The sequence below is a fragment of the Pleurodeles waltl genome, chromosome 11 (assembly GCF_031143425.1).
Source record: "Pleurodeles waltl isolate 20211129_DDA chromosome 11, aPleWal1.hap1.20221129, whole genome shotgun sequence".
NCBI lineage: Eukaryota > Metazoa > Chordata > Amphibia > Caudata > Salamandridae > Pleurodeles > Pleurodeles waltl.
The window spans coordinates 317,479,080-317,502,690 of NC_090450.1; the positions used below are offsets into that span (position 1 = coordinate 317,479,080).

Below are 23,611 nucleotides of genomic sequence, written 5' to 3' on the forward strand. Positions count from 1 at the left end.
TTGTTTCGGACCCTTCACAATAAGAGGAGTGGCGAAAGGAACCATGTTGCAATGGCGTTTGCAAGGCTCCCACAGCCTTGGTTGTTTCGGTGTCCTTTTTATTTTTTCCAATAGGGTTTCTTCTTGGTGGCCAAAGAGATGTTCTCTGTCAAAGGAGAGAGCTAGTAAGTCCTGTTGAAGTCCTGTTGAACTCCTGTTGAACACCCTCAGCCATGCATGTCTTCTAATGAACAGGGTTGAATTAATACCCCAAGCTGCTCTGTCCGCTGCAACGTGGGTACAACGAATAGTTGTGTTTGATATAAGTTTACTCTGGCAATCTGATACACCTTTTTTATGCTATTCAGGAAAATGCTGGAGATTGTCCTCTATCTCATCCAAGTGGGCCCTATCGTAGCGTGATAAAGAGAACAATGGAGTTTGCAATTCTCCAGTGGTTGGCAGATTGTGCAGCTACTTTCTTACCTGCAGCATCTATCTTCTTACTCTCCTTATCTGGTTGGGCGACCCACCAGATGTCTGAGTATACCCTTTTGCGAGCTGTGGCCACCACAAGGGAGTCAGGTATAAGTTGTCCCTTGATGAATGTAAGATCATTTGGCTAGGGGTATATTATTATTTTTTATCAACCCTGGGAGTGATTACTCTAGCCCTACCAGGGTTGTGGATAATGTCCTGCTTGTGCCTCAGCATACCCTTGAACATTGGTAAATATTGTGCTGAACACTGATTGGACAAGAGAGTTACAAACTTCACATCCTCTAGAGCAGTGGTTCCCAACCTTTTCACTTCTGTGGACCCCCACATTATCATTGCCGGAACCCGGTGACCCCCACTGAATCATTATTGGAATCCGGGGACCCCCTATTGAGTCATTACTGAAAGCTGGGGACCTAATCTGTAAATATTATTTAATTTTCTAAACAGTCGCGGATCCCTTGAAGAGGCTTCGTGGACCCCCAGAGGTCCCTGGACCACAGGTTGGGAACCACTGCTCTAGAGGCACTATATGTAGTGCTACCTTGTGAAATGTAGCCACTCTATTTATGAGGTCATGATATGTAGTTGCATCACCTGGTGGGGGAGGTCTAGCTGGATAAGGATCCGTGTCCGTATTGTCAGGTGGGTCTACGTCATACATGTCCCAAGGATCATCCTGAGGTGGGTTTGAAGTACTGGTCTGCATCCCTCCCATTCCCCTGTGTAGGAATGTAGTGAACCCTCAAGTGACTGAGTAATACAAATAGGTGAGAGTTGTGATGATGGGGTGTGCACAGCTGGCTGTGATGGTCGTGGAGTGGTGTGCAGAAGGCTAGTTGCTTTATCCTCTTTCTTCTTTTTCCGTGGTGGAAGAGGAATCTCCAGTGCCTCCTCAAAAGACAGCTGTCTTTTTGGAGGATGTACCCATGAATGAAGCTGTCTGGTTATGACATGCCCTGTATCTGGATGGATCATGAAGTGCTTTTGTCTTGAGTACAACTCCATGTAATGTTTATGAAGACCCAGTTTCACTGTTTCCACCAACTGTTGAACAGCTAGCAGAGAATTCAGCTAACATGGGTTTAGGCAACAGTAATTTCAAAACAAATGATTTGGTTCCGAAGAGTGTTGTTTTGACACTGAAGCGTTCGATGACGAAGGTTGACTCGAGTCTGATGTAGTGGGCTTGGTGTCGATGATATGCTGCTTAGGTTGTATTTTTGGCGCCAAGCCGAGGCTGGGCATGTCTGAATAAGCCGGTTGGTGCCAACCACCGCTCGAAGGCTGGGGTAGCCCTACAACAGTCTTTGGTTTTAGGTGAGAGGGTATTTCAGTTTTTGTCGACGTTTGCTGTGGTCAGGGTGGAGGGGGTATAGTACCCACAATTTGCCCTCGAGTGCTGTTTGCATTCACATATCAGAATCGGATGGGTTTGAGGTCAGGATCTTCTGAACCAAACAGGCCCAGAGTATCTTCAGCACTACATTGAGTTATTTCGAGTCTTCTGGGTGTTCGATCGCCAAGTATCTATTTCGATCGAAAAGACTTGCAGGCCTCGCAGGCTGTTTCCAAGTGTTCAGGGCATAAGCACAAGTTGCACACCTGATTTAAATTGGTGTGTGGAAACTTGACATGGCAAGATGGGCAAAAACGGAAAGGCATCCGTTCCAACAGCAAGTGGGCATCTCTTGGTGAGAACGTCAACAAGAAATGGCACCCTGAACTGCGAAGGCCCGACCAATTTGAAGCAGGGATGATAACAGAGAGATTGGAATCGATCCAAGAACAATACCAATGGTATCAAAGGAATAACCAAGGTCAGTGTCGAAATTAGAGCAGAAGGAGCAAACGTCCGAACTAGATGGCAGATGAAAACAATCTAACAATGGAGTCGATGATCATGCACTTTCAAGAGGAGGAGTCACTATACCTCATTACTCGAAAGACTTTCTTTACAACTTCAACACATCCAAGCCCAACACTAGAGGGTGGGGTTATGCTAAGCATGTATATCTACACCACATATGCCTCAAACAAATAAACCACCATTTCTAATAGTCACCAAAAATGTATTCTATGGTGAAGTCATATTTTTAATATCAAGCAAAAATAACTTTTAGAATGTAACCCTTTATCTGCCTGAAATGTCAGATGGCTAATTAGCATTAGCCTCTGCCAGCTTTCAGCCTATGTCCAGTCTTGAATGGGTGTTAAATCCTTTCCAGAACCAAATAATAGGCTGCCCTTAATGGGTTGATATCACTCCTCTGAGCTCAACAGAATATGTAGGGTGCGGGCTGTGGGCATCCTATTTGACACTGCAGTGTCAAATCCTGCTTGACAGGTCTGTAGAAAAACAATGCAACCTTTGGCACACTTTAAAGGGAGAGAACTGGATGCAAAGACAATTCTTGTGTACTCCTTGTCTGGTTGCTGAAGGACAGCTTTTGTTCTACTAGACTTTTGTCTTTTGGTATGTTGTGGGCACAGAACCTGCTTCAAACGTAGGAGGACACTGGTGGTTTTTCTATGACACTCTGACCCACACACAGACCTCAGAGCCAAAGTTCACCACAACACTGGCGTTTTGTGTCTGTTTGAAGTAAGGCAAACAGGAAATGCTGACCCGTGAGTAGGGTTACCCCTAGGAACCTTTACCCCATTTGTTAAGGTAGAGTCACTACCACCCACTGGCGGGTGCCCCGCATAACTGTGGCACTGCTTGGCACATTCTTCAGAACACTTTCTGGACATTTGAAAGATCAGATGAGTACCGGACGTGTTGTCAGTGACATGGGAGGAGCCCTGAAGGACAGGACATGCTCCCTCTTGTACCCAGGACAAAGAAATGGAATGCAAGGGTTAGTTATCTGACTTCTTGTGTGGCTACAGGGAGACAACAAGCTACAAGAGGCTTTTTCCCTAGAACAACTGGACAAAGTCTGGGTCTTCCTGGTGGCCTCTTCTAGAGTGAGTCTTTGCCCCTAAGGTCTGGCCATGAGGTCTTGGAAGCACTTGAAGTGAGCCAAATGAGTCGCTCCAGAAACCCTGAAATGTTGGTACTTAAAAAACTCTTGGTCTGATTTAGAGTTTGACAGACGGGATTACTCGGTATCAAACGTGACAGATATCCTGCCGCCATATTACGATTCCATTCTAGCCTATGGAAATCATAATACAGCAGACGGGATATCCGTCACGTTTGTCAAGGAGTAACCCATCTGCCAAACTCTAAATGAGGTCGTAAGTCAGAAAGTAAAATCTTTGCGAGGCCCACTCTGGTATGTTTGTCTGACCCTCGCTCCATAGGGGTCAGCCTGAAATTATGCCTTGGTCCCAGTCTACTGAGGCCATAGACTATCACTGGGGCTTAGTGCTTTTTTCTGCTATTTCAACATAAACTTTTAAAATTTACATATCTGGTTCCCAGGTATTGGACTTTTGTCATTTTGGTGTAATTTTGTTTATTACATTTAACTCCATTTTCTAAATATAGTTTGGGATTTTTATTGCTTTATATTTTGATGTTAATACTGTTTTGGTACTGATAAATAGTTCATGCATTGCCTTAAGTTAAGTAGGTCTGCGCTGTGCCATAGCTGTCAGCAGGATGAACTCAAGCTAATTTAGTGGCTTTAGGGCATTCACTTTGACAAGAGTAGCAATTACTCCTTGAGGTGGGCATTCACCCACTCCAAATAATAAACCAGTTTCTTACAGGGACCAACTCCACAACCACGTTGATGAGAAGAGCCAAATTTCCTGCTGCAAAATGTGAGCATGGCCAGCCAAGGTAACAGAAACGTTGTGTGTGTGTGGGGAGGAGTTAGGGGGCAATTCTGGAAAAGGCAGATGTAGCCTTTCCTGACAATCTGCAGGATTCAATGGTCTGATATGATGATCTGCCAGTATGCCACTTGGAGAGTTTTACTTCCCCCTCCGCACACATGTCATACGTGTACCCCGAAGAACAAACCAAAGAGGTTTCAGGAGGCAGCCCATGGAAGAAGAGCAAAATGACTGTTTCTGCTGTTTGCAAAGGCTTTTGGAACCTCCACAACCCTGTAGCTTCTAGAGCTTGTTGGGCTGCTCCACAGGCTCGCACGCCCAAAAGGGCAGACCATGAGGTTAACTCCTGACCTTGTAGTACTGCTGTTGGAACTGGCGAGCAGGGGAAGCTAGTTACACGGGTCAGGCTGTAGCATGTCCCTGCTTGAATCATTCAAATGCCAAAATTCCTTGTCACCATAACTGGCATGTCCATTAGATTTGCTTGGATATCAACCATTAATCCAATAAAGAATATCTAGGCATGGCATCAGATGGAAATTTAAAAGCTCATGCGTCCCCAAATGAATCCTCCACAACTAAATCCTGCTGGACTTGTACAACCCACAAAGGTGATCCGCAGATTCTGTTTATGGTAGTAGCGGGCTAGGAAGTAAGCTTCATTGGAGATGTGAATGGCAAAGCCTCCCGTAAAAATGATCTTCCCCATGTCCTCAAATTCATTTGATTTTCTGTCAGTTGTGGGAATGGGAAATTAGTCAGGGTTCTCCTAGGAGAAAGAGGACGCCTGGACTATAAGTCCCACAAAGAAGCGATAAGCCTTCAAAAACTTTGGGTCTCCAGATGTAGAACAGCAGCATCTAGCAAATTGGTGGTTAACTGCCAGGAAATAAGTTGGCTTATCCCATGCCACTAAGATAAGGTCCATCAAAGTCTCACAGAAGGGAAGCAGTAGCTAAACCTATTGCTTCTCTTCAATGCTGTAAATGCCGTTGCTCCTTGTTTTTTTCCCCTCATTGCCGCTCCCGCATGCTGCCCTTATTTCCCGCTTCCAGCCTATCCCCGTCCTCCACCGCCCAGAGCTACTTCCTCCTCCCAGGACCTAATTAATGGAGGCCGCAGAGTGACCCCAAGCACCTGGAAACTCTGTTGGATGATTAGCTGCGCTTTACAAATCCTGATTGATTGATTGTGAGCTTGACTGTGTCAAAACAATCCTGTGAAGGACTTTGACAGCCCTACTTATGACCATTGTGTATGAAGCACTCTCCTTAGTGGCAGGACCCTGGGCTGACAGTGGGCTGGGTGTGAGAGTGGGCCCAAATGGGGGGGGGGGGGGGGGGGGGGGGGAGAGGGTGTCAAGGCCACAAATGCAGAATGTGTGTTCTCCCTTGTGGAGGGGGGAGATCGAGTGGAGGAAGTGGGGACTCTACAGCGGCTAAAGCAATATGGCAATGAGAAAGACTGTCTTTAAAGTCAGAAGTCTCAAGGGACAACTTTGTAGCAGCTTAAACGGAGTGCACATCAAGAAGGCTAATCAGGCAACTACAAGAAGGCGGAAAGATCCAATAAACAGTCCTTAACAGTGCCCAAGGCAAGTCCTTGCTCTGCTGGTGACAGAATAAAGAATACAATTCAGGCAACATTGCTTGTAATGGGTCAATTTGCCAGGTGCTGCATCAACCCACAAATCTGTCCCAACAGCTGGTGTGGATGGACACCTCGCCGCCATAACGACACCAATGACCTCGGTGTGCAGGTGGAAGGAGGTTAACTGTTGCCAACCATCCTGTCTGCTGCAACAGAATATCTTTCTAAAGGGGTAACTTGATTGGAGAACAGATGCTCAAGCCTGGGTGTACCACACTCTCCGGGCCCAACTGAATCCACCAGGATGACCTGGGGTAGGTCGTTCATAATCTTCTTCATAACTCAAAGTGAGAGAGGCAGTGGCAGGAAGACATGCAGGAGTCGTGAGCCCCACTCTAGATGGAAGGTGCCTCAGAACGAGAACTGCTTTGGAAACTCAAGCGTCTAGAAGTGCTGACATGTTCCTCCACCGCTGCATTTCAAGATTCCGCCTGGTGGTTTACCACTAAAGAAATCCTATGGCATTCTAGGAACATCCAGAGCTGCAAGGGCTCCTTGCATAGGTCAAAAGTCCCCACCCAGCAGTGGAGTTGCCTGTGAGCATCCTCAACTCCAGGAAGTTGATGTGGAGTTGAGTCTCTGCCAGAGGTCAACTGGCTCTCATCTCCACCTCTCCCAGATGGACTCCCTGATCACTGTCAGCTCTGAGTGGAATTAGGAGAGGGACCTGCCACTAACCCAACTTCGGTCCGGCAGCCACCACTGCAGATCTTATGCAGTCTGTTCTGAAACCTGGTTACAATCCGACAGATTTCCCTGATGTTTTGTTCACTGGGGTTTAAGGGCCAACAATCCTCAGAAAGACTCAGAATAACCTGCACGGAGATCCAGGACAGACACTGAAACATCAGGATCTTAGCTGAATGTCCTGGACTCTTTGTTTGGGGGAAAGGCACAAAAATGTACCATATCCAGAATGGCTCCAAATAAAAAGCATCTGTGAAGGAGTTAGGTGTGAGTTAGGTTCATAGATTGTAACGCTCATTGATGATAGGAAGTTAGCTGTCCTCTGGAGATGATTGATGACTACTTTGGGTGAGCCCGCCTTCAACAGACTGTCGTCAAGGTAGGGGAAGATTTGTACTCAAACCTCTGTAGATGTGCTGCAATCACTGCCATCACTTTCGTGAACACCTGAGGGACTTAAGTGAGACAAAAAATGAGCACTGCAAACTGAAAATAATCTAACCCCACCTTAAACGCAGGTAGTCTCTGAGCCTTTAAAACAAGGATGTGAAAATATGAGTCCTGCACGTCCAACCCCACTATCCAGCCTCCAGGGTCTCGGGAAAACAGGACCTGGGTTAATCTGAGCATCCAGAATTTCTCCTTCCCCAGGTCCAGTCCAGCAGTCCTTCTGAAAGTGGTTCGGTCCCAGTTCCAAAGTGCTCTACCATTGTGGGGGACAGCCCCCGTACATGTACTCATTTTGCACACCTTCCTCGAAGGTGGTGATTGAGGTCCCAACCAGTTCTAGGAATGTCCCCTTCTCCTCCAACACTGGCTCCCGACATCAGTAGGAGGTGAACAAGTCCTTTGTATGAGGCCATGGCACAGGCTTTACAGATGCATGTGTGCCCGGCCTCTACCTCTTTCAACCGAGGAAGACCATTTTGTATGCAGATATAATCATGTTACGCCTCCATCCTCCCAGTGTACTGGCTGTCTGAGAAGTATGCAAAAGCCCAGCTGTCCCACTGCCTCAGACGTGGATTGAAGTCAAGCTGCAAAACAACAGTCATAAGCACAGAGAAATGCTCACTTTCTAAAACTGGCATTTCTATAATGGTAATAAAAAATCCACCTACACTGATAAGCAGGACTTCTCACTGCCATTCCAAACTTATCAAACATGCCCATACCATTCCTCATAGATCAGAAGATACCACTTAGACATTTGCCAGTGCATTTTCAGTGCAGTCCTGTGACAGGAGTAGCACTCACAGTAGTGAGAAACTAAATAGGCTGTTTGTCACTACTAGGACATGTAGTACATAAAGAAACATGTCCTACCTTTTACATAAACAGCCCTTTACCCACTGGGGTAGCTAGGGCCTACCTTAAGGGTGACCTCTGTGTAGCAAAAAGGGAGTTTAGGCCTTGGCAAGTAGTTTGTCTTGTCAAGGCAATGTGGCAGTAAACTGTGCAGGCAGGCCCTGCAGTGGCAGGCCTGAGAGATGTTTGAAAGGCTACTTCTGTGGGTGGCGCAATCTGCGCTGCAGGCCCACTAGTAGCATTTAATTTACAGGCCCTGGGTATATGGTAAACCACTTTGCAAATGACCTACAGGTAAATTAATTAAGCCAAACAGGTGTAAACCAATTATACCAAGTTGTATGGGAGAGAGCACATGCACTTTAGCACTGATTAGCAGTGAGTCCTAAAGCCAACAAGAAGTGGGTGAGAAAAATAGGAGGAGAAAGGCAAAAAGCTTGGGACTAACCATGCAGAAATTGCCATTTCCGACAATGATGTTACCAATAATCAACTTTTATTTGTCCACACTACTAGTCACGCTCCGACTTACTTTTTAAAAACCTATTAATAGTTTATTGTTACGTTTTTATGAAATAAACAAAAGCTACGTACTTCATTGATCAAACTCCAACAATCCAAAGAAAATGGAGGGATGAATTTTCCAATTTGGAGTCAATATCACTCCCCCTTCACTCTTCACTCTTAAAAAAATCTAGACCTCGCTATCTGTCACCTTCCAATACTCCAAAACCATCTGGAGTCAACTGGCAAATACACAAATCATACCCATTTCAATTAGGGATGCAGATCACAGTTACCAACCCCTAACTTCTTCTTTTCACACATACTCAATCATTCTAGTTCCTTTGCCACACCCTTACTTAATAACTCTACTTTCCCCTCAGAACATTTTGCTCAAAACCCTATATGGTACAATAAACACATAAAATTGAATAATCAAGTTCTCTCCTGGAAAGAATTGATACATAAGGGGATTATAACCACAGGCCATATATTCTCTGATGGGAACCCTCTTGAATTAAATGCAATTCAACAAAAATATGGCATATCTTATTATGCTGCTCAATATCAACACCTAAAAACCATTCTCCTTAAATGTTTCCTCATAATCCTTCCCTCCACCTTCTAGCACACAATTCTCTCCCTTCTCTTCTTGATTTTTCCTCCTAAATAAAAGTGCCCTTTATAAACAGACTCTAACCATTTCCATGACTCAAAGACCAAGGTCCACTGTTGATCTACAATGGGAAGCTGTCTTTCACCACGCTCTCCCCATCCACACTTGAAAATCAATATGAGTCATACTACATCTTGTTCTGCTAGTATAATCCAAACATTATTTTATTTTTTACAACAGATTGTATTTACCCCTAAATCATTTACCGGTTCAAACTGCCAAAAGGTACTAAGTGCTGGTCTTGTATTCATGATAATAGCGATCTCATACATATGTTCTTCGAATGTCCCCTGGTTAAAAAGCTTTGGTTTCAAATTTGGGATATTATGAATAAAATCTTGTCCACTAATATTTCCTTCAATAATCTGCACTAAAATGGCAATCCCAAATTATGGTGGGAGCATTTATTTGCTCTTTGCAAATGCACTACAAATAATCACATCGAATTGGAAGGATACCACCAACATTTCTTGTATAAGTTGGTGGAATTTACTTTGTCACCATCATAGACTGGATAGAGCAACATCAGTACGCCAGTACAAGCCACCTAATGAATAAGGGAGACTTGTTAGGGCTTCCGCTCACATTCTATTTATCCAGACAAGTTGCTAACCCTACATTCACCACTACAACTTTCAAGCCGCCACGATGTTCCTAGAGAGTCTATGGTTGCTAAATGTATTTTTATACATTTGTTTATCTATGCATTGAAGAGTTTATTAAATATTAAACATATTCTTTCTCTTCCCTCTTCTTTTTCCGTTATCCTCAAAACGTATTAAAAAGTTATTAATCAAGCATTTTCTACTTCACATATTATACTTATAAGTCACACATTATGTTACAAATTTCAAGTTCAAACTCATGGCGTGTTTGATACCTATAATGCTCAGCTTTTTTTATAACATAGCTTTCTCAATGTAATTTTGTTTGCATTCTCTTAAATAAAGCATTATTAAACTTACAAAAAAATCAGGGAGAAACTCCAGATCAGAGTGACAGGGTGGAAAGCAAGGAACTGAACTGATGTCTGCACACTTGGATGTCACATATATGTGGTTTTCCGCTCGTCACTTCCAGACCAAAATAGCATTGGTGCAGAGCCACATGACTCTACCTAGTGGTGTGCAGCAGATCGGCTCTGAAAGTTTCCAGATCTAGTCTGACGCCTGGGGATTATTCACAAGGAAAGGAATCTGCAGTTAGAAGTATCTATCAAAAGGAGACCTACCATTCCACCCTGCACCTACGTACTGGTATTCAGTGACTCTATCAAAGTTGTGCTGTAACCACAGTCCTTCAGGCCTCTATAGTGTTACATGCAAATCCTGCATGAACCTTTTGTTTCTGATAGGTGTCTCAAGTTGTGAAGCATTAACAACTGCTGTAGGACATCAGAACAAGACCAGTCCCATAATGATTTCTTTGGCTCAAGAGATATAAAGGTACTGATGAAGACAATGTTTATCATAGCACATAAAATACTGTATATGTCTAATGTGTTATCCTTCATGTGAATTCAAGGTAAATGAAAAAGCTGTGTGTATTTTAAGATGGTTTAACCTGACATTGAATTGACAGCCAATTGCATCTTAGCACCGATAACTACAACACTAAGTAGGGAACGATACCAGCTAAAGCTTGCTGTTTACATCTAATTATTTTGGGCAGGAGAATAACCAAGTTTTGGGCTGTTTCCTAAAGCTAGACAGATTAGGTCGACCCTCTCAAGTATTCAGGTAGGTTATTCCAGAGTTGTGCAGTAGATAAAACAAAACTCCTTATTCGCAGAGTCTTTCTTTTGATTTTACAAACCTTAACAGTCTTAGAATTGTTTGAGCGTAAAGTTCTAGCAGGACTGCAGCAAGAAAGATTTTTTTCAGGTACGCTGAGCCATCTCCATAAAGGGTTTTATGTGCTAGACACAGAGCCTAACACCTGACTCTTTTCTCCACAGGGAGCCAATGCAACGCCCGTAATGTTTCAGACACTGGCATGAATTTAGGATTTTTTAAAAAGAGTTGTGCTGCCACATTCAGAAAGCCTTGGACCTTGGTGAATGTCTAAGTATAATGTATTACAGTAGTCCAGCCTTGATAGCGCCAAGGCTGGAACCACCGAGTATGGAATTAATAGGGGATGAATGGAAGAATCTTCCTAATATTACGTAGCAAAAAAAAGAACAGGAAGTGGTAAGTTTATTAATCTGTGTGTTGAAAGACAAATAAGAACCAAAGACTATTCCAAAGTTCCTTACCAAAGGCACCGCAATGGGAGGAGATCCAAGGGTCTGGGGCAACCAAGATTGGTCCCAGTACATCGGAGCTTTGCCAAAAAGAAGAACCTCGGTATTAGCCGAGTTAAGCATAAGACTGTTATTGCTAATCCATTGTTCCATGGCTCCCATATGCCACTGAAGCGAAATGCTGTTTCATCAACATCCTCTGAGACAAACCCAACAATCTGTGTGTCAACTGCATATGACACTGGGGCAAATGTAAAAGCTCGAAGTAGTCTTCTGAAGGGGCCACAGAATATTAAACAGTGTGGGGCTCAGTCTTAGAAACCAATTCCCCCAGGGCAACCAACTGTTCTCTATATGAAAGAAAGGAATGGAACAGATCTACTGCTGAGCCTTCTATTCCAATCTCTCCATGGAGATCTAACAGGACTGCGTGGGTAACGGTGTCGAAGGCTGCAGATAGATCCAAAAGGATTATTTTCCCCTTCCCTCCATTATCTAGAACAGTTCTCAGCTCATCAGTAGCTACAACCAAAGCAGACTCGGTACTATGATTTCACCTGAAGCCAAATTGTGCTGAATCTAAGATTTCATTTTCTCCCAGGAATTTATTCAAGGCAATATTTGTATGTTTTTCAATAATCTTTGCTGGAAAAGGTAACCGAGAAATAGAGCAATAGTTCTTCACCTCTGTTGGATCTAAGGTTTCTTCAATAAGGGAAGGATTGAAGCTTTTTTCCACTCCTTAGGGAACTGGCCAGAATCCAGAATACCATTCTAAAAGAATAGTAAGGGGAGGAGTAATCACCCCAACAATCTTATAAACAACTTTTGGGGGTACAGGGATCAGAAGGAGCCTCAGATTTTGTTCGGTCTATAAATTCAGCTAATCTTCCTCTGAGAGCAGGGAGAACTTGTCAAAAGTATTTTTACCGGGCACTATACTAGTTAATCCTGGGGCTGAAAATGAGGACCTACCAATATTATTTAGTTTGTCATAGATTTCCCTCCACCTTATTTTTACAAAAGTCTGCAAGCTGATTGCAAAACTGCTGACTGTGGACCATAGTACCATTAGGAAATGAACTGTAGAGAATCTGAACAGTTTTGAAAAGTTATCTTGTGGAATTCTTAGCTAGATGGATTTTACCAAAAAATATTTGGCTTTCTCAAAGAAAATCAGTTTTTTATACTCTTGATAAAATTCATTATGTTTAACCTTTTCTTCCCTCCAATAGTTTTTCCTCCATACTCTTTCCTGTTTTCTACATGTTTGCTTTAGTTCCTTAAGCTGGGATGAGAACAGCGAGCAGAGGGACTTCTTCTATAGTTTCTGATGGTTTTAACTAGTACAAGTTTAGTAACAGCTGCTCTTCACCACTCGGAATACATCTCTGCTGGCGTAAATAAAGGGCATGATCTAACTAAAACATCTACCAGATAAGTTTTACAAACTTTATTCCAGGCTTGCATTTTTTTATTTATTGCACATGTTTGTTTGTCATATTAGCGGGCAAGACAGATGTTATGCCACAAATGACAGCTTCATGATGAGACCATGCAATAGGTAGGATATTGTCCACCTTCTGGGTGAATTGTCAGAGAAAATGCCGCCCAGGGTATGGCCAGCTAGGTGTGTAGCAGAGGACATCCTCTGAGAAAGGCTAAAATTACATAAAACATCTAGGAGTTGCTCTGACTCTTTATTATTACCATCGTCAAGATGGAAATTAAAATCACCTAAAATAGTAAAATTAGCATACCGCATACATGATTCTAAAATGTCTCCCATACTATCTACAAAGCTTGTGTTCGGACCAGGAGGCCTATCGATCCATTAAGAGAAGATTGGTTGGATATCTTGCATCTGAATAACATTGTTTCACAATCAATTATTGTGGCCAGGTCCCGATAAATCACTACTAGGCCTACATCCCTTTTGCCTGATGACGCCCAGAACATATTGTTTGGGGTCAAGGACCACATGTTTTCATTTTTATTTTGTCACTGGGTAAGTAGGCCAACGCCCTGCAGCACAAACCCTTTGGCTGCCAGTTTACATTACCACATTATGGAGCCGGGAATGGAATTGCCTGCAGTTGATGTAATATTTGTATACATATGTTAAAGCTGTTCGAACTTGTATTTTTGGTATGCAAAGCCTTTATTATTAGGGTGCGCTCTAAGTTAATGTTGTAAGCTCGGACTGCAGTACTTGACTTTAGTTCCATTAAAACAAGTTCTATACAAATCTGCAAAGTTTAACAATATGAGGCTACATATAATGCTTTCTGATTAGATGCAAATATTTGCAGAAGCTTGAAAGAAAGATTGCTTTCAAAATAAAATGCTAACAAAAATGCAACAAGGAGAAAAAGGTTTTGCTGAATTTCTGTGAAATTTTAGATACCATTTCTTTGAAGCATCAATTAGTGAAATGTGTTGATTCATGCTTGTATTTCCAGACTGTGTTTATAACGGAAGATCAGGTTAAGCAGTTTCAAGAAAATTATGGGGAAACATGAAAATAAACAAATATTGGCACAGCCCATAGGTCTGACATTGGTGGTCAGTCTTTTGGTTTTGTCAATACATATCGTATTTTGACATGGCTGTTCTAAAACGTTATTGTTGTGGGAGCTGTTGGGCCCTTACCATTGGCAAAATATTTTTGGGTCTCAAAAACCACACATTGCCACAGTAAATCCTAGCACTGAACAAAACTACTTTGTGTGCTGATATGCTCCTTGTGAAAGAGCAGATTGCTACCACTCACAGGGGAGGCTGATGACAGATGGATAGAGAGAGAGATATAATTTTAATAAAAACAAAAATGTCTTGGTTAACGCCAGACCTAATTGGGGCCCAAATTGTTAAAGAAAGTCACAAAATTGTACCCAGGGTAGATGTCTTTGCATTAGTGCAGATTTATGTATTTCATGAATTCACAAAAACTTACACAAGTAAACTAGGAAACTGTAGTCATAAAAATATCTGTGAGCTATATATTCTGGCACAAACAAATATGCATGTGTAGATTTGCTCATGTGAAAATCTGCTAAGCGTTTTCAAGTTCACTTCCCCCCTAACCACTTTTTTTTCCCCATCCCCGATAGAGATTTTACTTCTGCCCTTGTCAGGAGTAAATTTCCAGCCTTTCTCAGTATGTCAAAACATTAGCGATGAGCTGGTGAAAGACCTTAAAACATGCAAGTTAGTAGTTTTGCACAGACTCAAAAGGGAATTCCAATCCGGGAGCTATAGCTTACTGCTACCTCCAGCACCAGTATGAAGATATGCAGAAAGGTGGCAAAATAAGTAAATTGCTAATATTCAAGTCCTATTATAGTATTAGCCCTGGCATAATCAGAGAGGCTATTTTTAGAGCTCTTATATAATGAGACTGCTGCCATAATTTGTCGCCACACTACAGGGACATGTAGATTAGTTTACAGAACAGGTAGATATTTGAAGCAACTTGTCCCATGGACAAGTAGATATTTTATTAAATTCTACACCCCTGATGGTTCAAAATAAAAATATAAAATCCCCCTAGAAATGCATTAACCAGGTAAGGGTCTGAGCTTTCATCCGCCCAAGTCTCGGTTAAAAATGCCATATCAGAAGAATATGCTTCTAAATGATTAAAAAATCTATTTTGTGCTTAATGTGGGAGCGTGTATTTATCAGTGTACATTTCAATCTGTAATCACTCTCCACAGGAGCTTGAGGGTAAGAAGAACCCACAGTCTGGTCGGGTGAAACGGTTTGTTCAGCCTGGGAGACCCATATACAATGAGAGCAACATAAATTATCCTGGTCATAACTGGGATTGAAACTATTGCATAAAGAAGGCTTACCCCTGTAAAGCTGCAACAGCAACTCTCAAGAGTACTTCTGAGGCGTGATTTGACCAGGGGTCCTGGCACAGTCTGGGCGCGGACGGGATCAGACGGGCTTGCTTTTGGTATGCCTTTAGCTCATTAAGTAGGAAACCCAGGCCAAAAACTAGACTGCTAACATAAATATTGTCTTCAGCAACCAATCCCAGATCTAAATACGGGCAGGGAGGTGCAACATCAAATATTTAAAGTGCCCTTATGTTGCCTAGCATGCCCTTGTAGTGTGCACAAGGTAAGCACGTTAAAGCATAACAACCGTACCAAGTTGCCTTTTTAAAATAAAAAAAAACAGTGATCCCATGAAATATAAAAACAATTAAAAGATTGCTACTTTGTACTCTTGTAGAAGTTATGGTCCCATTCCCCAGTCAGCGTGCTCCTCAGAGCACCCGCGTTCCTAGGCTTATTAAGTAGGAATCCCGGAACGAAAACTAGACAGCCAACAAAAAATGTGTCTTGTGCTTCGTACTCCTGTAGAAGTTATCGCCTCATTCCCTAATCAGTACGCTCAAGAGTGACAGTAGTCTTGTTTTTTGTTTAGTTTAAATAGACTGCAAAACATCTGAATGGATTCCTACCTGACAATAAGATGACCTGTCTATCTACAAAGCAACAATGTCACTTGTGTGCATTCTCCAATATACCTCTTCCCAATCCCCCTTTTCCCACCAATGCAGAGTTGAGTACAGCCTTGGACATGTTTGACACTGCCGACAGGGAAAGAGAATGGTAGGTTTGGTGGCTTTCATGCAGCAACATTCAGAGCTACAGGTTAGTGGTGACTTGAGTTTGACATGCGGTTCCCTGGGTGGCCTCCCCTATACCTAGAAGAGACTTGGCTTGACAACATGCTCACTGAAGGCGAGCCAGAGGGTGAACTGGTAATGCTTTTCCTGGGCACACACTATGGAAAGTTTATATTACTGCTAGTCGAAAACCTTAACATGCATGCAGTCAAAATCTGCAAAGTCATACTTGTTGCTCAAATACCACCAGAAGAACAATTAACGGGTTTAAGGGCGACATCTGCTAACCACAAGAGTGAATTTGATACTTGTCTGCAGTTGTCCTTGCTCTGCTTTCAAGACTGACAGACATATCATCCTCAGACTGCATTTACACACAATATACTGTGACTCACATCTACCATTGCGCTTTATAAGTTCCTAAACAAATAAAATGCATCTGCATAACCTTCTCACAACTGACATGATTCAACATCTCTTACCAGTGGTTTACACTTGTCTGGCTGACTGGAGGCAGACCCCACAGAGGCATTGTCTGAGAAATCTGCTTCATTCCCATCCATGTCCGCAGAGACTGACTTGACTCCAGACAGGAATAATTCAGAGCAAAGAGATTCTAAAGAGGAGTTCCTGCTGTTTGCTGCTGTTGTCGCAATGTGGGTTGTTGCAGCTGTGGCACTGGTGGCAGACTCTGTCAGTCCTTTGAGAAGCTGAGATTTTAATATCTGGATCTCCGTTTCATACTGACTCATTTTGTGTTGTAACTTGGCTTGCATCTCTTTCATTTCATTCTCATGTTTTTGTTGTAGCTCATGTGTTCTCCTGCATGACCAAAACAACAATTTTGAAATAGGGATGACAAATACACTTACAGTTACCTGTATGACAAACCATATTATATCCGAACTACAGTGAAGTACAGATGTCAGACACACGCTGCAAAACTAATTGGGAACAAACTTTAGTGCTGGTACTAAACAAAACAAAAAAGAGAATCATTTTTGTCAACTCACCTGTTTACCAGTGAACGCGTTAATATATTTTATGATGACAGAAACTAACTCTTGCCTGTAACACAGAAGACTCTCAGGACAAATACAAGTTAAATGTCAATAACTAGGCTACAAGTTCGATTTGATTCTCCCACCTTTGATAGGACATATATCTAAAAATCGTTGACAGCACCAAGCTATTTAGTCTCTCTGTGTCTAATTCGCAAAGAGTTGGCATAACAAATCAGAGAGTAGCTAGAGCATACCTTTCAGATTTGAAGAGGATGCCTTCTATGCCAGAACCCAAGTCTTGGCCTCAGAATGTTTAGAATAACCCTCATTAAAGTACCAGAAGGAGGTGATTCAACTGGGTACTGCAACCGTCCTGAAACCCCTCAAACAGAGATTACCAGCATTCTGTCACAAATTTGATACTTGTCTGCAGTTGTCCTTGCTCTGCTTTCAAGACTGACAGACATATCATCCTCAGACACCTGACATGGATTCCTGGTCTGAACGGTCACAAACGTGCCCAATAACTCCTAAACTAAAGAACCACTTTTCCATTTAGCCCAATGAAAGTTGAAAACGCCCGAAATGGTTGAATTTAGAGGCATTTCCTTGCATCCTCCAAAAAGGCTGACAAAAATGCAAAACGCATGGGCAGGTTGTTAACACGCATGAGAGGATGGAGCATGGATATGTAGAGCTAAGCCACACTCCAGTTTCGCTTCACTGCAAACATGTAAAGTGACAGTTTCTACTGGAGAATTATTTTCTTGTCAAGAGAAAGCAGGCACGGAGAATAAACTGTAGATAGCATGACAACAGCAGCATGATTTTCACCCTCAAAGAACAATTCTGCTTATGAATTTTATTTAAGATTCTGGTGTTCACCAGTGATTCCGGCAGACAGAGAAGGTATACAAAATGTAACGACATTCCCCTAATATTCCGACCTACGCTCACAGGTCTGACTTGGTTATATTCGTAAATGTCATGAACAAAACCCTGGTATTTCTTTGAGATCGACAAGATGTGTGGGGATGGGGGCAAGCTGTATGAAGGATAGCCAGGGAATAAACAGACTGCAGTCAGGTCACCTGTAAGAGGTTAAAAGCATTTTTCTCCCGTCCCCATCATCACTGACTGAATGTAAGCCGGCACACTGGTGAAGGCAAAGAGTGTGAGTTTTCCTTCAGAGTAGGGGTGGTTCCCCTCCTGGTGTATGAGTGAGTCTGTTTCGAGGGGTTGACCCTTCAGGGTGTGAAAGTTCATTAGAGGTCTGTATGCATACTTGTTTGTGATTGAAGGAATGGAGTAAGCACATTATGAAGTACATGACATTGCAGTTTCCTGACAATGGGTTGTTTGAAATTAAACGTCTGTAGTACTTGCAAAGATGCATGAATGAAGGGAAGAAGCCAACTCGACCAGCAGAGGTTGAGGCGCTGAATGAAAAGGAATAGTGAGCAACTAATAATGCCAATGAGGCAAGGCAAAGGGACAGCTGTGCAAGGTGTTGGGTGGTATGCAGAAACGAAAAGAGTTTTGGTATAAAGGTGTTGTCGAAGAGTCTAGGGTAAATCTCTCTAAGGTGGTGCCTTTGGCTCTTGAGGGACCTGAGGAAGATGAAGATTGCCTTGCTGAAGATTTGTTGAATGTCTGTGCACCATCACCACCCTAGGTACCAAAAAGGGTCCCAGAGAAACAGTACATGTTAGTAGTACATGATATGTTATTTGAATTTGTAGAGCGCCGAAAACTACCCGGAGGCGTCGCAGCGCTGTTGGACCACATGCTAGTAGTAGAGTGAGAATGGCATGTCAACTTGTTACAATAGCTGGGCAGCTAGGAAAATGAGGATATGTGAGCCACACATATGAAATTTGAAAGCAGTTGAGGACAGGAAAGTGAAACTGGTGATGTCGAGGCACCGGTTTGAGGAACTGCTGGAAAAGATAGGAAAGGGGGAGACTGTGGAAGGTTTGAAGAGAGTGGAGTGAGCAATCACCATGAAAGCAGGCGGTGGCGACTAAGGATGACATTATAGTAATAAATTGACTTGAATGGATGGATGAGTATCCATTGAGAGAGGAGCACGGGGCAGACGGAAAACTGATTCACATTCATGTGCCATAGAACAAGTATGAATTGTGGTCATTTATTAAGGACTTTTTGAGTTTGCCGGAAGACCCCATAAAGTAGTACAGAGAAGTAGAGAGGATAACAAAGTTGTCACAATTATTGAGGACAGATCTAGATGCATTGTTTTCTATTTTAGAGCTCAAAGAAGTGTGGGACAGTTGTAATATGTATGTGACTTGGCCAGATGCAGAACCTCAGAGAGATGGTCTGAAGTTTAGAGTTAGGATTGAGTACATCTCCTCCTTTCCCCCTTTTTTGAGGAGTAGAGGGGACATTATCCCCCCTAGAACTCCTTTATTCACTTTTAATCTTGGCCTGACCCTTACCTAGAGCAATTAATAAAAGACATTTGGTGTTCAGAGCCAATTTTAACACACCGCTTACTCTCCTTTTCTGTCTGGCGTTATCACACCCTGCTGATTCCATCAGATCAGTAACATCATCTTCGGTCAAAGAGCCACCACCATTTGTGTGGTGGCCCGTCGGACATTGCACTACCGGTCTGACGAGGAGTTAGCCCGATGATGATGCCTAGCGTCGGAATTGATGCTTGAGGGCACTCCTATTATATGACCTGCTCGTGAAAGCCCGTATAGACAGACACTTTTGGAACAGTGTACCCTTTGTTATATAGATTACTGAAGTTTGGACACTCATCAGTAGTAACAGAAAAGTACAAAAAAGTTATGCAGTATTTGAATGAAAGAGTGCAACCGTGATGTTGTAAATTGGGCAAAAATTATGTAAACTACTCAGAAAAAGATGAGGGCCTATGTGCTTATTATGAAAGACTATTTCAAGTGCATAAGCACCACAGCAGAACTTAGGATGCAGCTCAGTGGGAAATGCCAACCCTGGTATCTGCTTTTGTGATGTGGAGGTGGCCAGATATAAAACTCTGGCGCAATAATCTGTTATGTGTTAGCCTGATAATCCGATAGAGGAAATTATAGCATGTAGATGTAGTGCAGTGACTATTTTGATTGGAAACTAAAGAAGCTTAAGGATAAGCGGATGTTGGTACAGAGCTACAATACATGAAGACAGTCAATATATATTCACTTTTACACACAAAACTATTTTCTCTTAGACCTTTACAAGGATCTACAATCTTTATGTCTTGCTCATGGATCTGTGTTGGTTCAGTACATTAAAAACTTGTTGGTTGCCTTAACCACGAGGAAGGCATGTAAATGGAACACTATTGCTTTGATGAAACATTTGGCTCACATGGAAGTATAACCTCTTCCTTTTAAAACACTAACACTCTCAGTCTAAGGTAATCTATTTAGGGCACAAGTTAGAACAAAAGGCAGACCAAAGGTGTCCAAGGAGAGGACGACAGCTGTGTTACAGGAGGTCCCACCGTGCACACAGTGAGATTTGAAGGTGTTCCTTGTTGTGATGAGGTATTGGAGACAGTGGATTCCAAAGTTTTTCCCCTCATAGATCAACCTCTTCTGGGATTGGCAAGGAAGGAAATCTCTGATCCAGTGTCCCGGGAAAGATTATTGTCAAAAGTAATTCCAAGAGTGCAAACATGCTTTGTATTCATACCCAACCCTGACTATGTCTGAATATGAATTTTTCTAATAATGTAAACGTGAGGAGTGCTCTTTTTCTGTGCTGACATAAAGACATACTGATCGAAAGCGTCTGGTTGCATATTTTTCAGCTTCTTTGGATTCTGTATTGGCAAGCTCTCCTACTGTAGTTGAGAGCAGTTGCTGCAATGAATGTGGAACAGTCTGATAATAGTGTATTAGGGCATCCTGTCACATTATACATACACCTCGCAGCTCAAATTTTGAATGAAAAATACAGTGCTTGTTAGACGACCAACTCACACATTATGAATTCAATTTGCTTTCTACTCCCACCATATCTGTAAAAAGATGCAAAGTTTTGAATGTTGCTACACTATTGCCTTCGCCCTCCCAGCAAAATGCCGAAAAAGATCATGATTATATATAGGTCACATAATTGTGCACAACTCTTGTCCAGACATCAAAGATGAACCCTCGGAACATTATGCTAATGTGTTGTTTAAAGATTGGCATGCTCAAGAGACAGTGCTGGAAATGTACAGGCTTTATATGCTGCATGACCACTGAAAGAGTATTTGAAGCCTCTTCTACAGGAAGTTTACAGAATTGATCGCTCCCACAAGAGCATGTTTTTGAGTAAAAACTGTAATAATTTATATTGATTCTCGTAATGAGTTTGGTGTGATGAATGATTATGGAGAGTTCTGGGAGCAGATGAGATCTACAGCCTTAGCTGGTATTCCAATACGAAAAGGCCTCCCAACGTGTCATCCGTGGCAAACTCTGCTAATGTCATCTCAGATAGCCATTGTGAAATGTGCAGCACATTGAGGAGGGTCAGACGAAGTATTAAAGGGGTAATAAATGGCTCTGCTGCCTACTCTGCTCTGTTTGCAGCAGTGACCACCTTCAATGTGCTTGCACCTACAACGGCAGAGGGTAGGAACAATCAGGAAGATACAGGATAGGAGGAAAAGCACAGAGTGTTCGATTTGTCAGAAAAATAATGTGGGGAAAGGAACTGTGGCTATGATGAGTCATCGTCCTTTGGTATATGAACTATTTTTAAGATTGCAGATTGACTTTAGGGGGAGGAGCCCCCCGGCGGAGGAGAGAGAGATCTGAATGTTCTTAAGATGGGTACGGGTGGATGACCGTCCAACATGCAGGTGTGACGCCACAACTGTGGCAAAAACAGTTGCTTAAAGAACTCATCCTGCTGTACGGAGTACCAAAGTACATATAGTGATCAGGAAGGACATTTCAAAAACAAAATCATTGAACTAATATGTGAGGTTGTGGGTGTCACACAAAAACCGCAGTGTATTCCTCACCCCTCATTTTCGGACACAGTGGAGCAACTGAATGGTGTCATAAAGAAAAAGCATCCAACACTGTGCAATGGCCCGATGCTCTGTCTCAGGTGCTAATGAGTCTCTCTTTGGCACCAAGTAAAAAGACAGGTTTGTCCCTGATGTGTTCCTGGTTGGCCAGTCAATGTGGATCCCCACAATGACCACAAGTGCGTTGCTGTCAATACCTGATGATTTCATCATGGACTGCTGCAAAAGACTGTCTGATGCGGTGCGCTCTGCGTTTCACCAGGTCAAGCAAGCAGCACCAATACCTTTGAAATATGCGAGACTGCTATTTTGGATACATGCACTCCACACTAAAAACGTGAGAGCACAGAGTAGGGCGGTGACGACTCCAAAACCCAAAGAGTGAGCTACTGTATTCAGTGGTTACTGCCAGAAACAACAAGCCAAACAGGAGGCTGAATCACAAGAAGCCAAAAGAAGCGGGGCAGCTCAACAAGCCAAAAAAGGAAGCAGTGATGAGTCAGGGGCAGAACAGCGTTCTGATCATCATGGAGACTGTGTCTGCCACCAACAAAATTGGACTAATTCTGGCATTGCTGATGCTAATGTTTCATGCAGTAAAAACACAATGCATGATGTCTGAAGGGGAAAAGTAATGTTAAATTGAAAATGAAACTAGGCATTAGTCGCTTATACAAAAGGAGGTGTTGAGGTCCCACAATAAACCTATTTCAAGGGAAAAGGCTTCACTACCAACACATCCAGCTTTCTATGGGGTGAGAGGGCAGGAATATTTTGCATAGCAGCTTGCATAGCACTTTGCTTTCCAGGAGAACCTTAAAGGAGGGCAAAAGTAACTGTATGTATCCTTTTAACATGCCAGAGCAATTTATGCACTACAAGAAGATAAAGAGTTTACAAGATAAGTATAATGTTTGTGGAAAGTAGGTCCACTTTTCATTACTACTTGGCTGGAATGTCTCCTGTTACCTTAGTATCTTCACAAATATATCACAATAAACAACTGAGGAACATCCATTTCTATTATCAAATGGGGGAATGCAAGCGAAAATGTTTTTGGACATTTTTTCAGTGATGGTTACTCCAAAAAGGGTAGCATTAAATGTAATAAGAATAACAAAGCAAGCACAATTAATAGAGAGGCTGGACAATGATGCCACTGCTGCTTTATCTAAAGTTAAGAAATGACTGCAACGTGCAGAATTATTTTGATAAACAAAATGGACTTTGAACTTATTTTTAGCAAAGGTGGGAGGAGTAGTGAACACACGATGTGCACTTTTATCCCTTAACAAACAAGATCTTTCAATCAATATCGCAAAGGTTTCACAGAAAGAGCATGAGTTGTGCAAACAAGGGTTTTGCAAGAAAATAGGAGATAAGCGGTGGAATTGTGGAAAGTGGATCTCAGGCCTCCTGGAACTAGTAACTGTTGTATTTTTGATTTTGCGCCTTTTCTTTTTAGGGTCGAGCCTGCGTCGCATGCGCTTGCGAGACGCTTTAGGAATTAAAAAGGGCTCGGAGCCCCGTCCACGTCACGTCAGTGTCTTTCATTGGTTTGTGGGCTTGTCTGTTAGAACCTGCTTGATTTCATTAG

General features: G+C 42.5%; 1 protein-coding gene across 4 annotated transcripts in view; it reads right to left on the minus strand.

The window, feature by feature from the left end:
* CEP63 (centrosomal protein 63) overlaps positions 1 to 23,611 on the minus strand; it is a 379,989-nt gene that overhangs the window by 59,476 nt on the left and 296,902 nt on the right. For all 4 annotated transcript variants that reach the window (XM_069213574.1, XM_069213577.1, XM_069213576.1 and 1 more), the window contains one exon: positions 16,467 to 16,806. In XM_069213574.1, the coding sequence (XP_069069675.1) occupies positions 16,467 to 16,806 (340 nt within the window). The remainder of the gene's footprint in view (positions 1 to 16,466; positions 16,807 to 23,611) is intronic.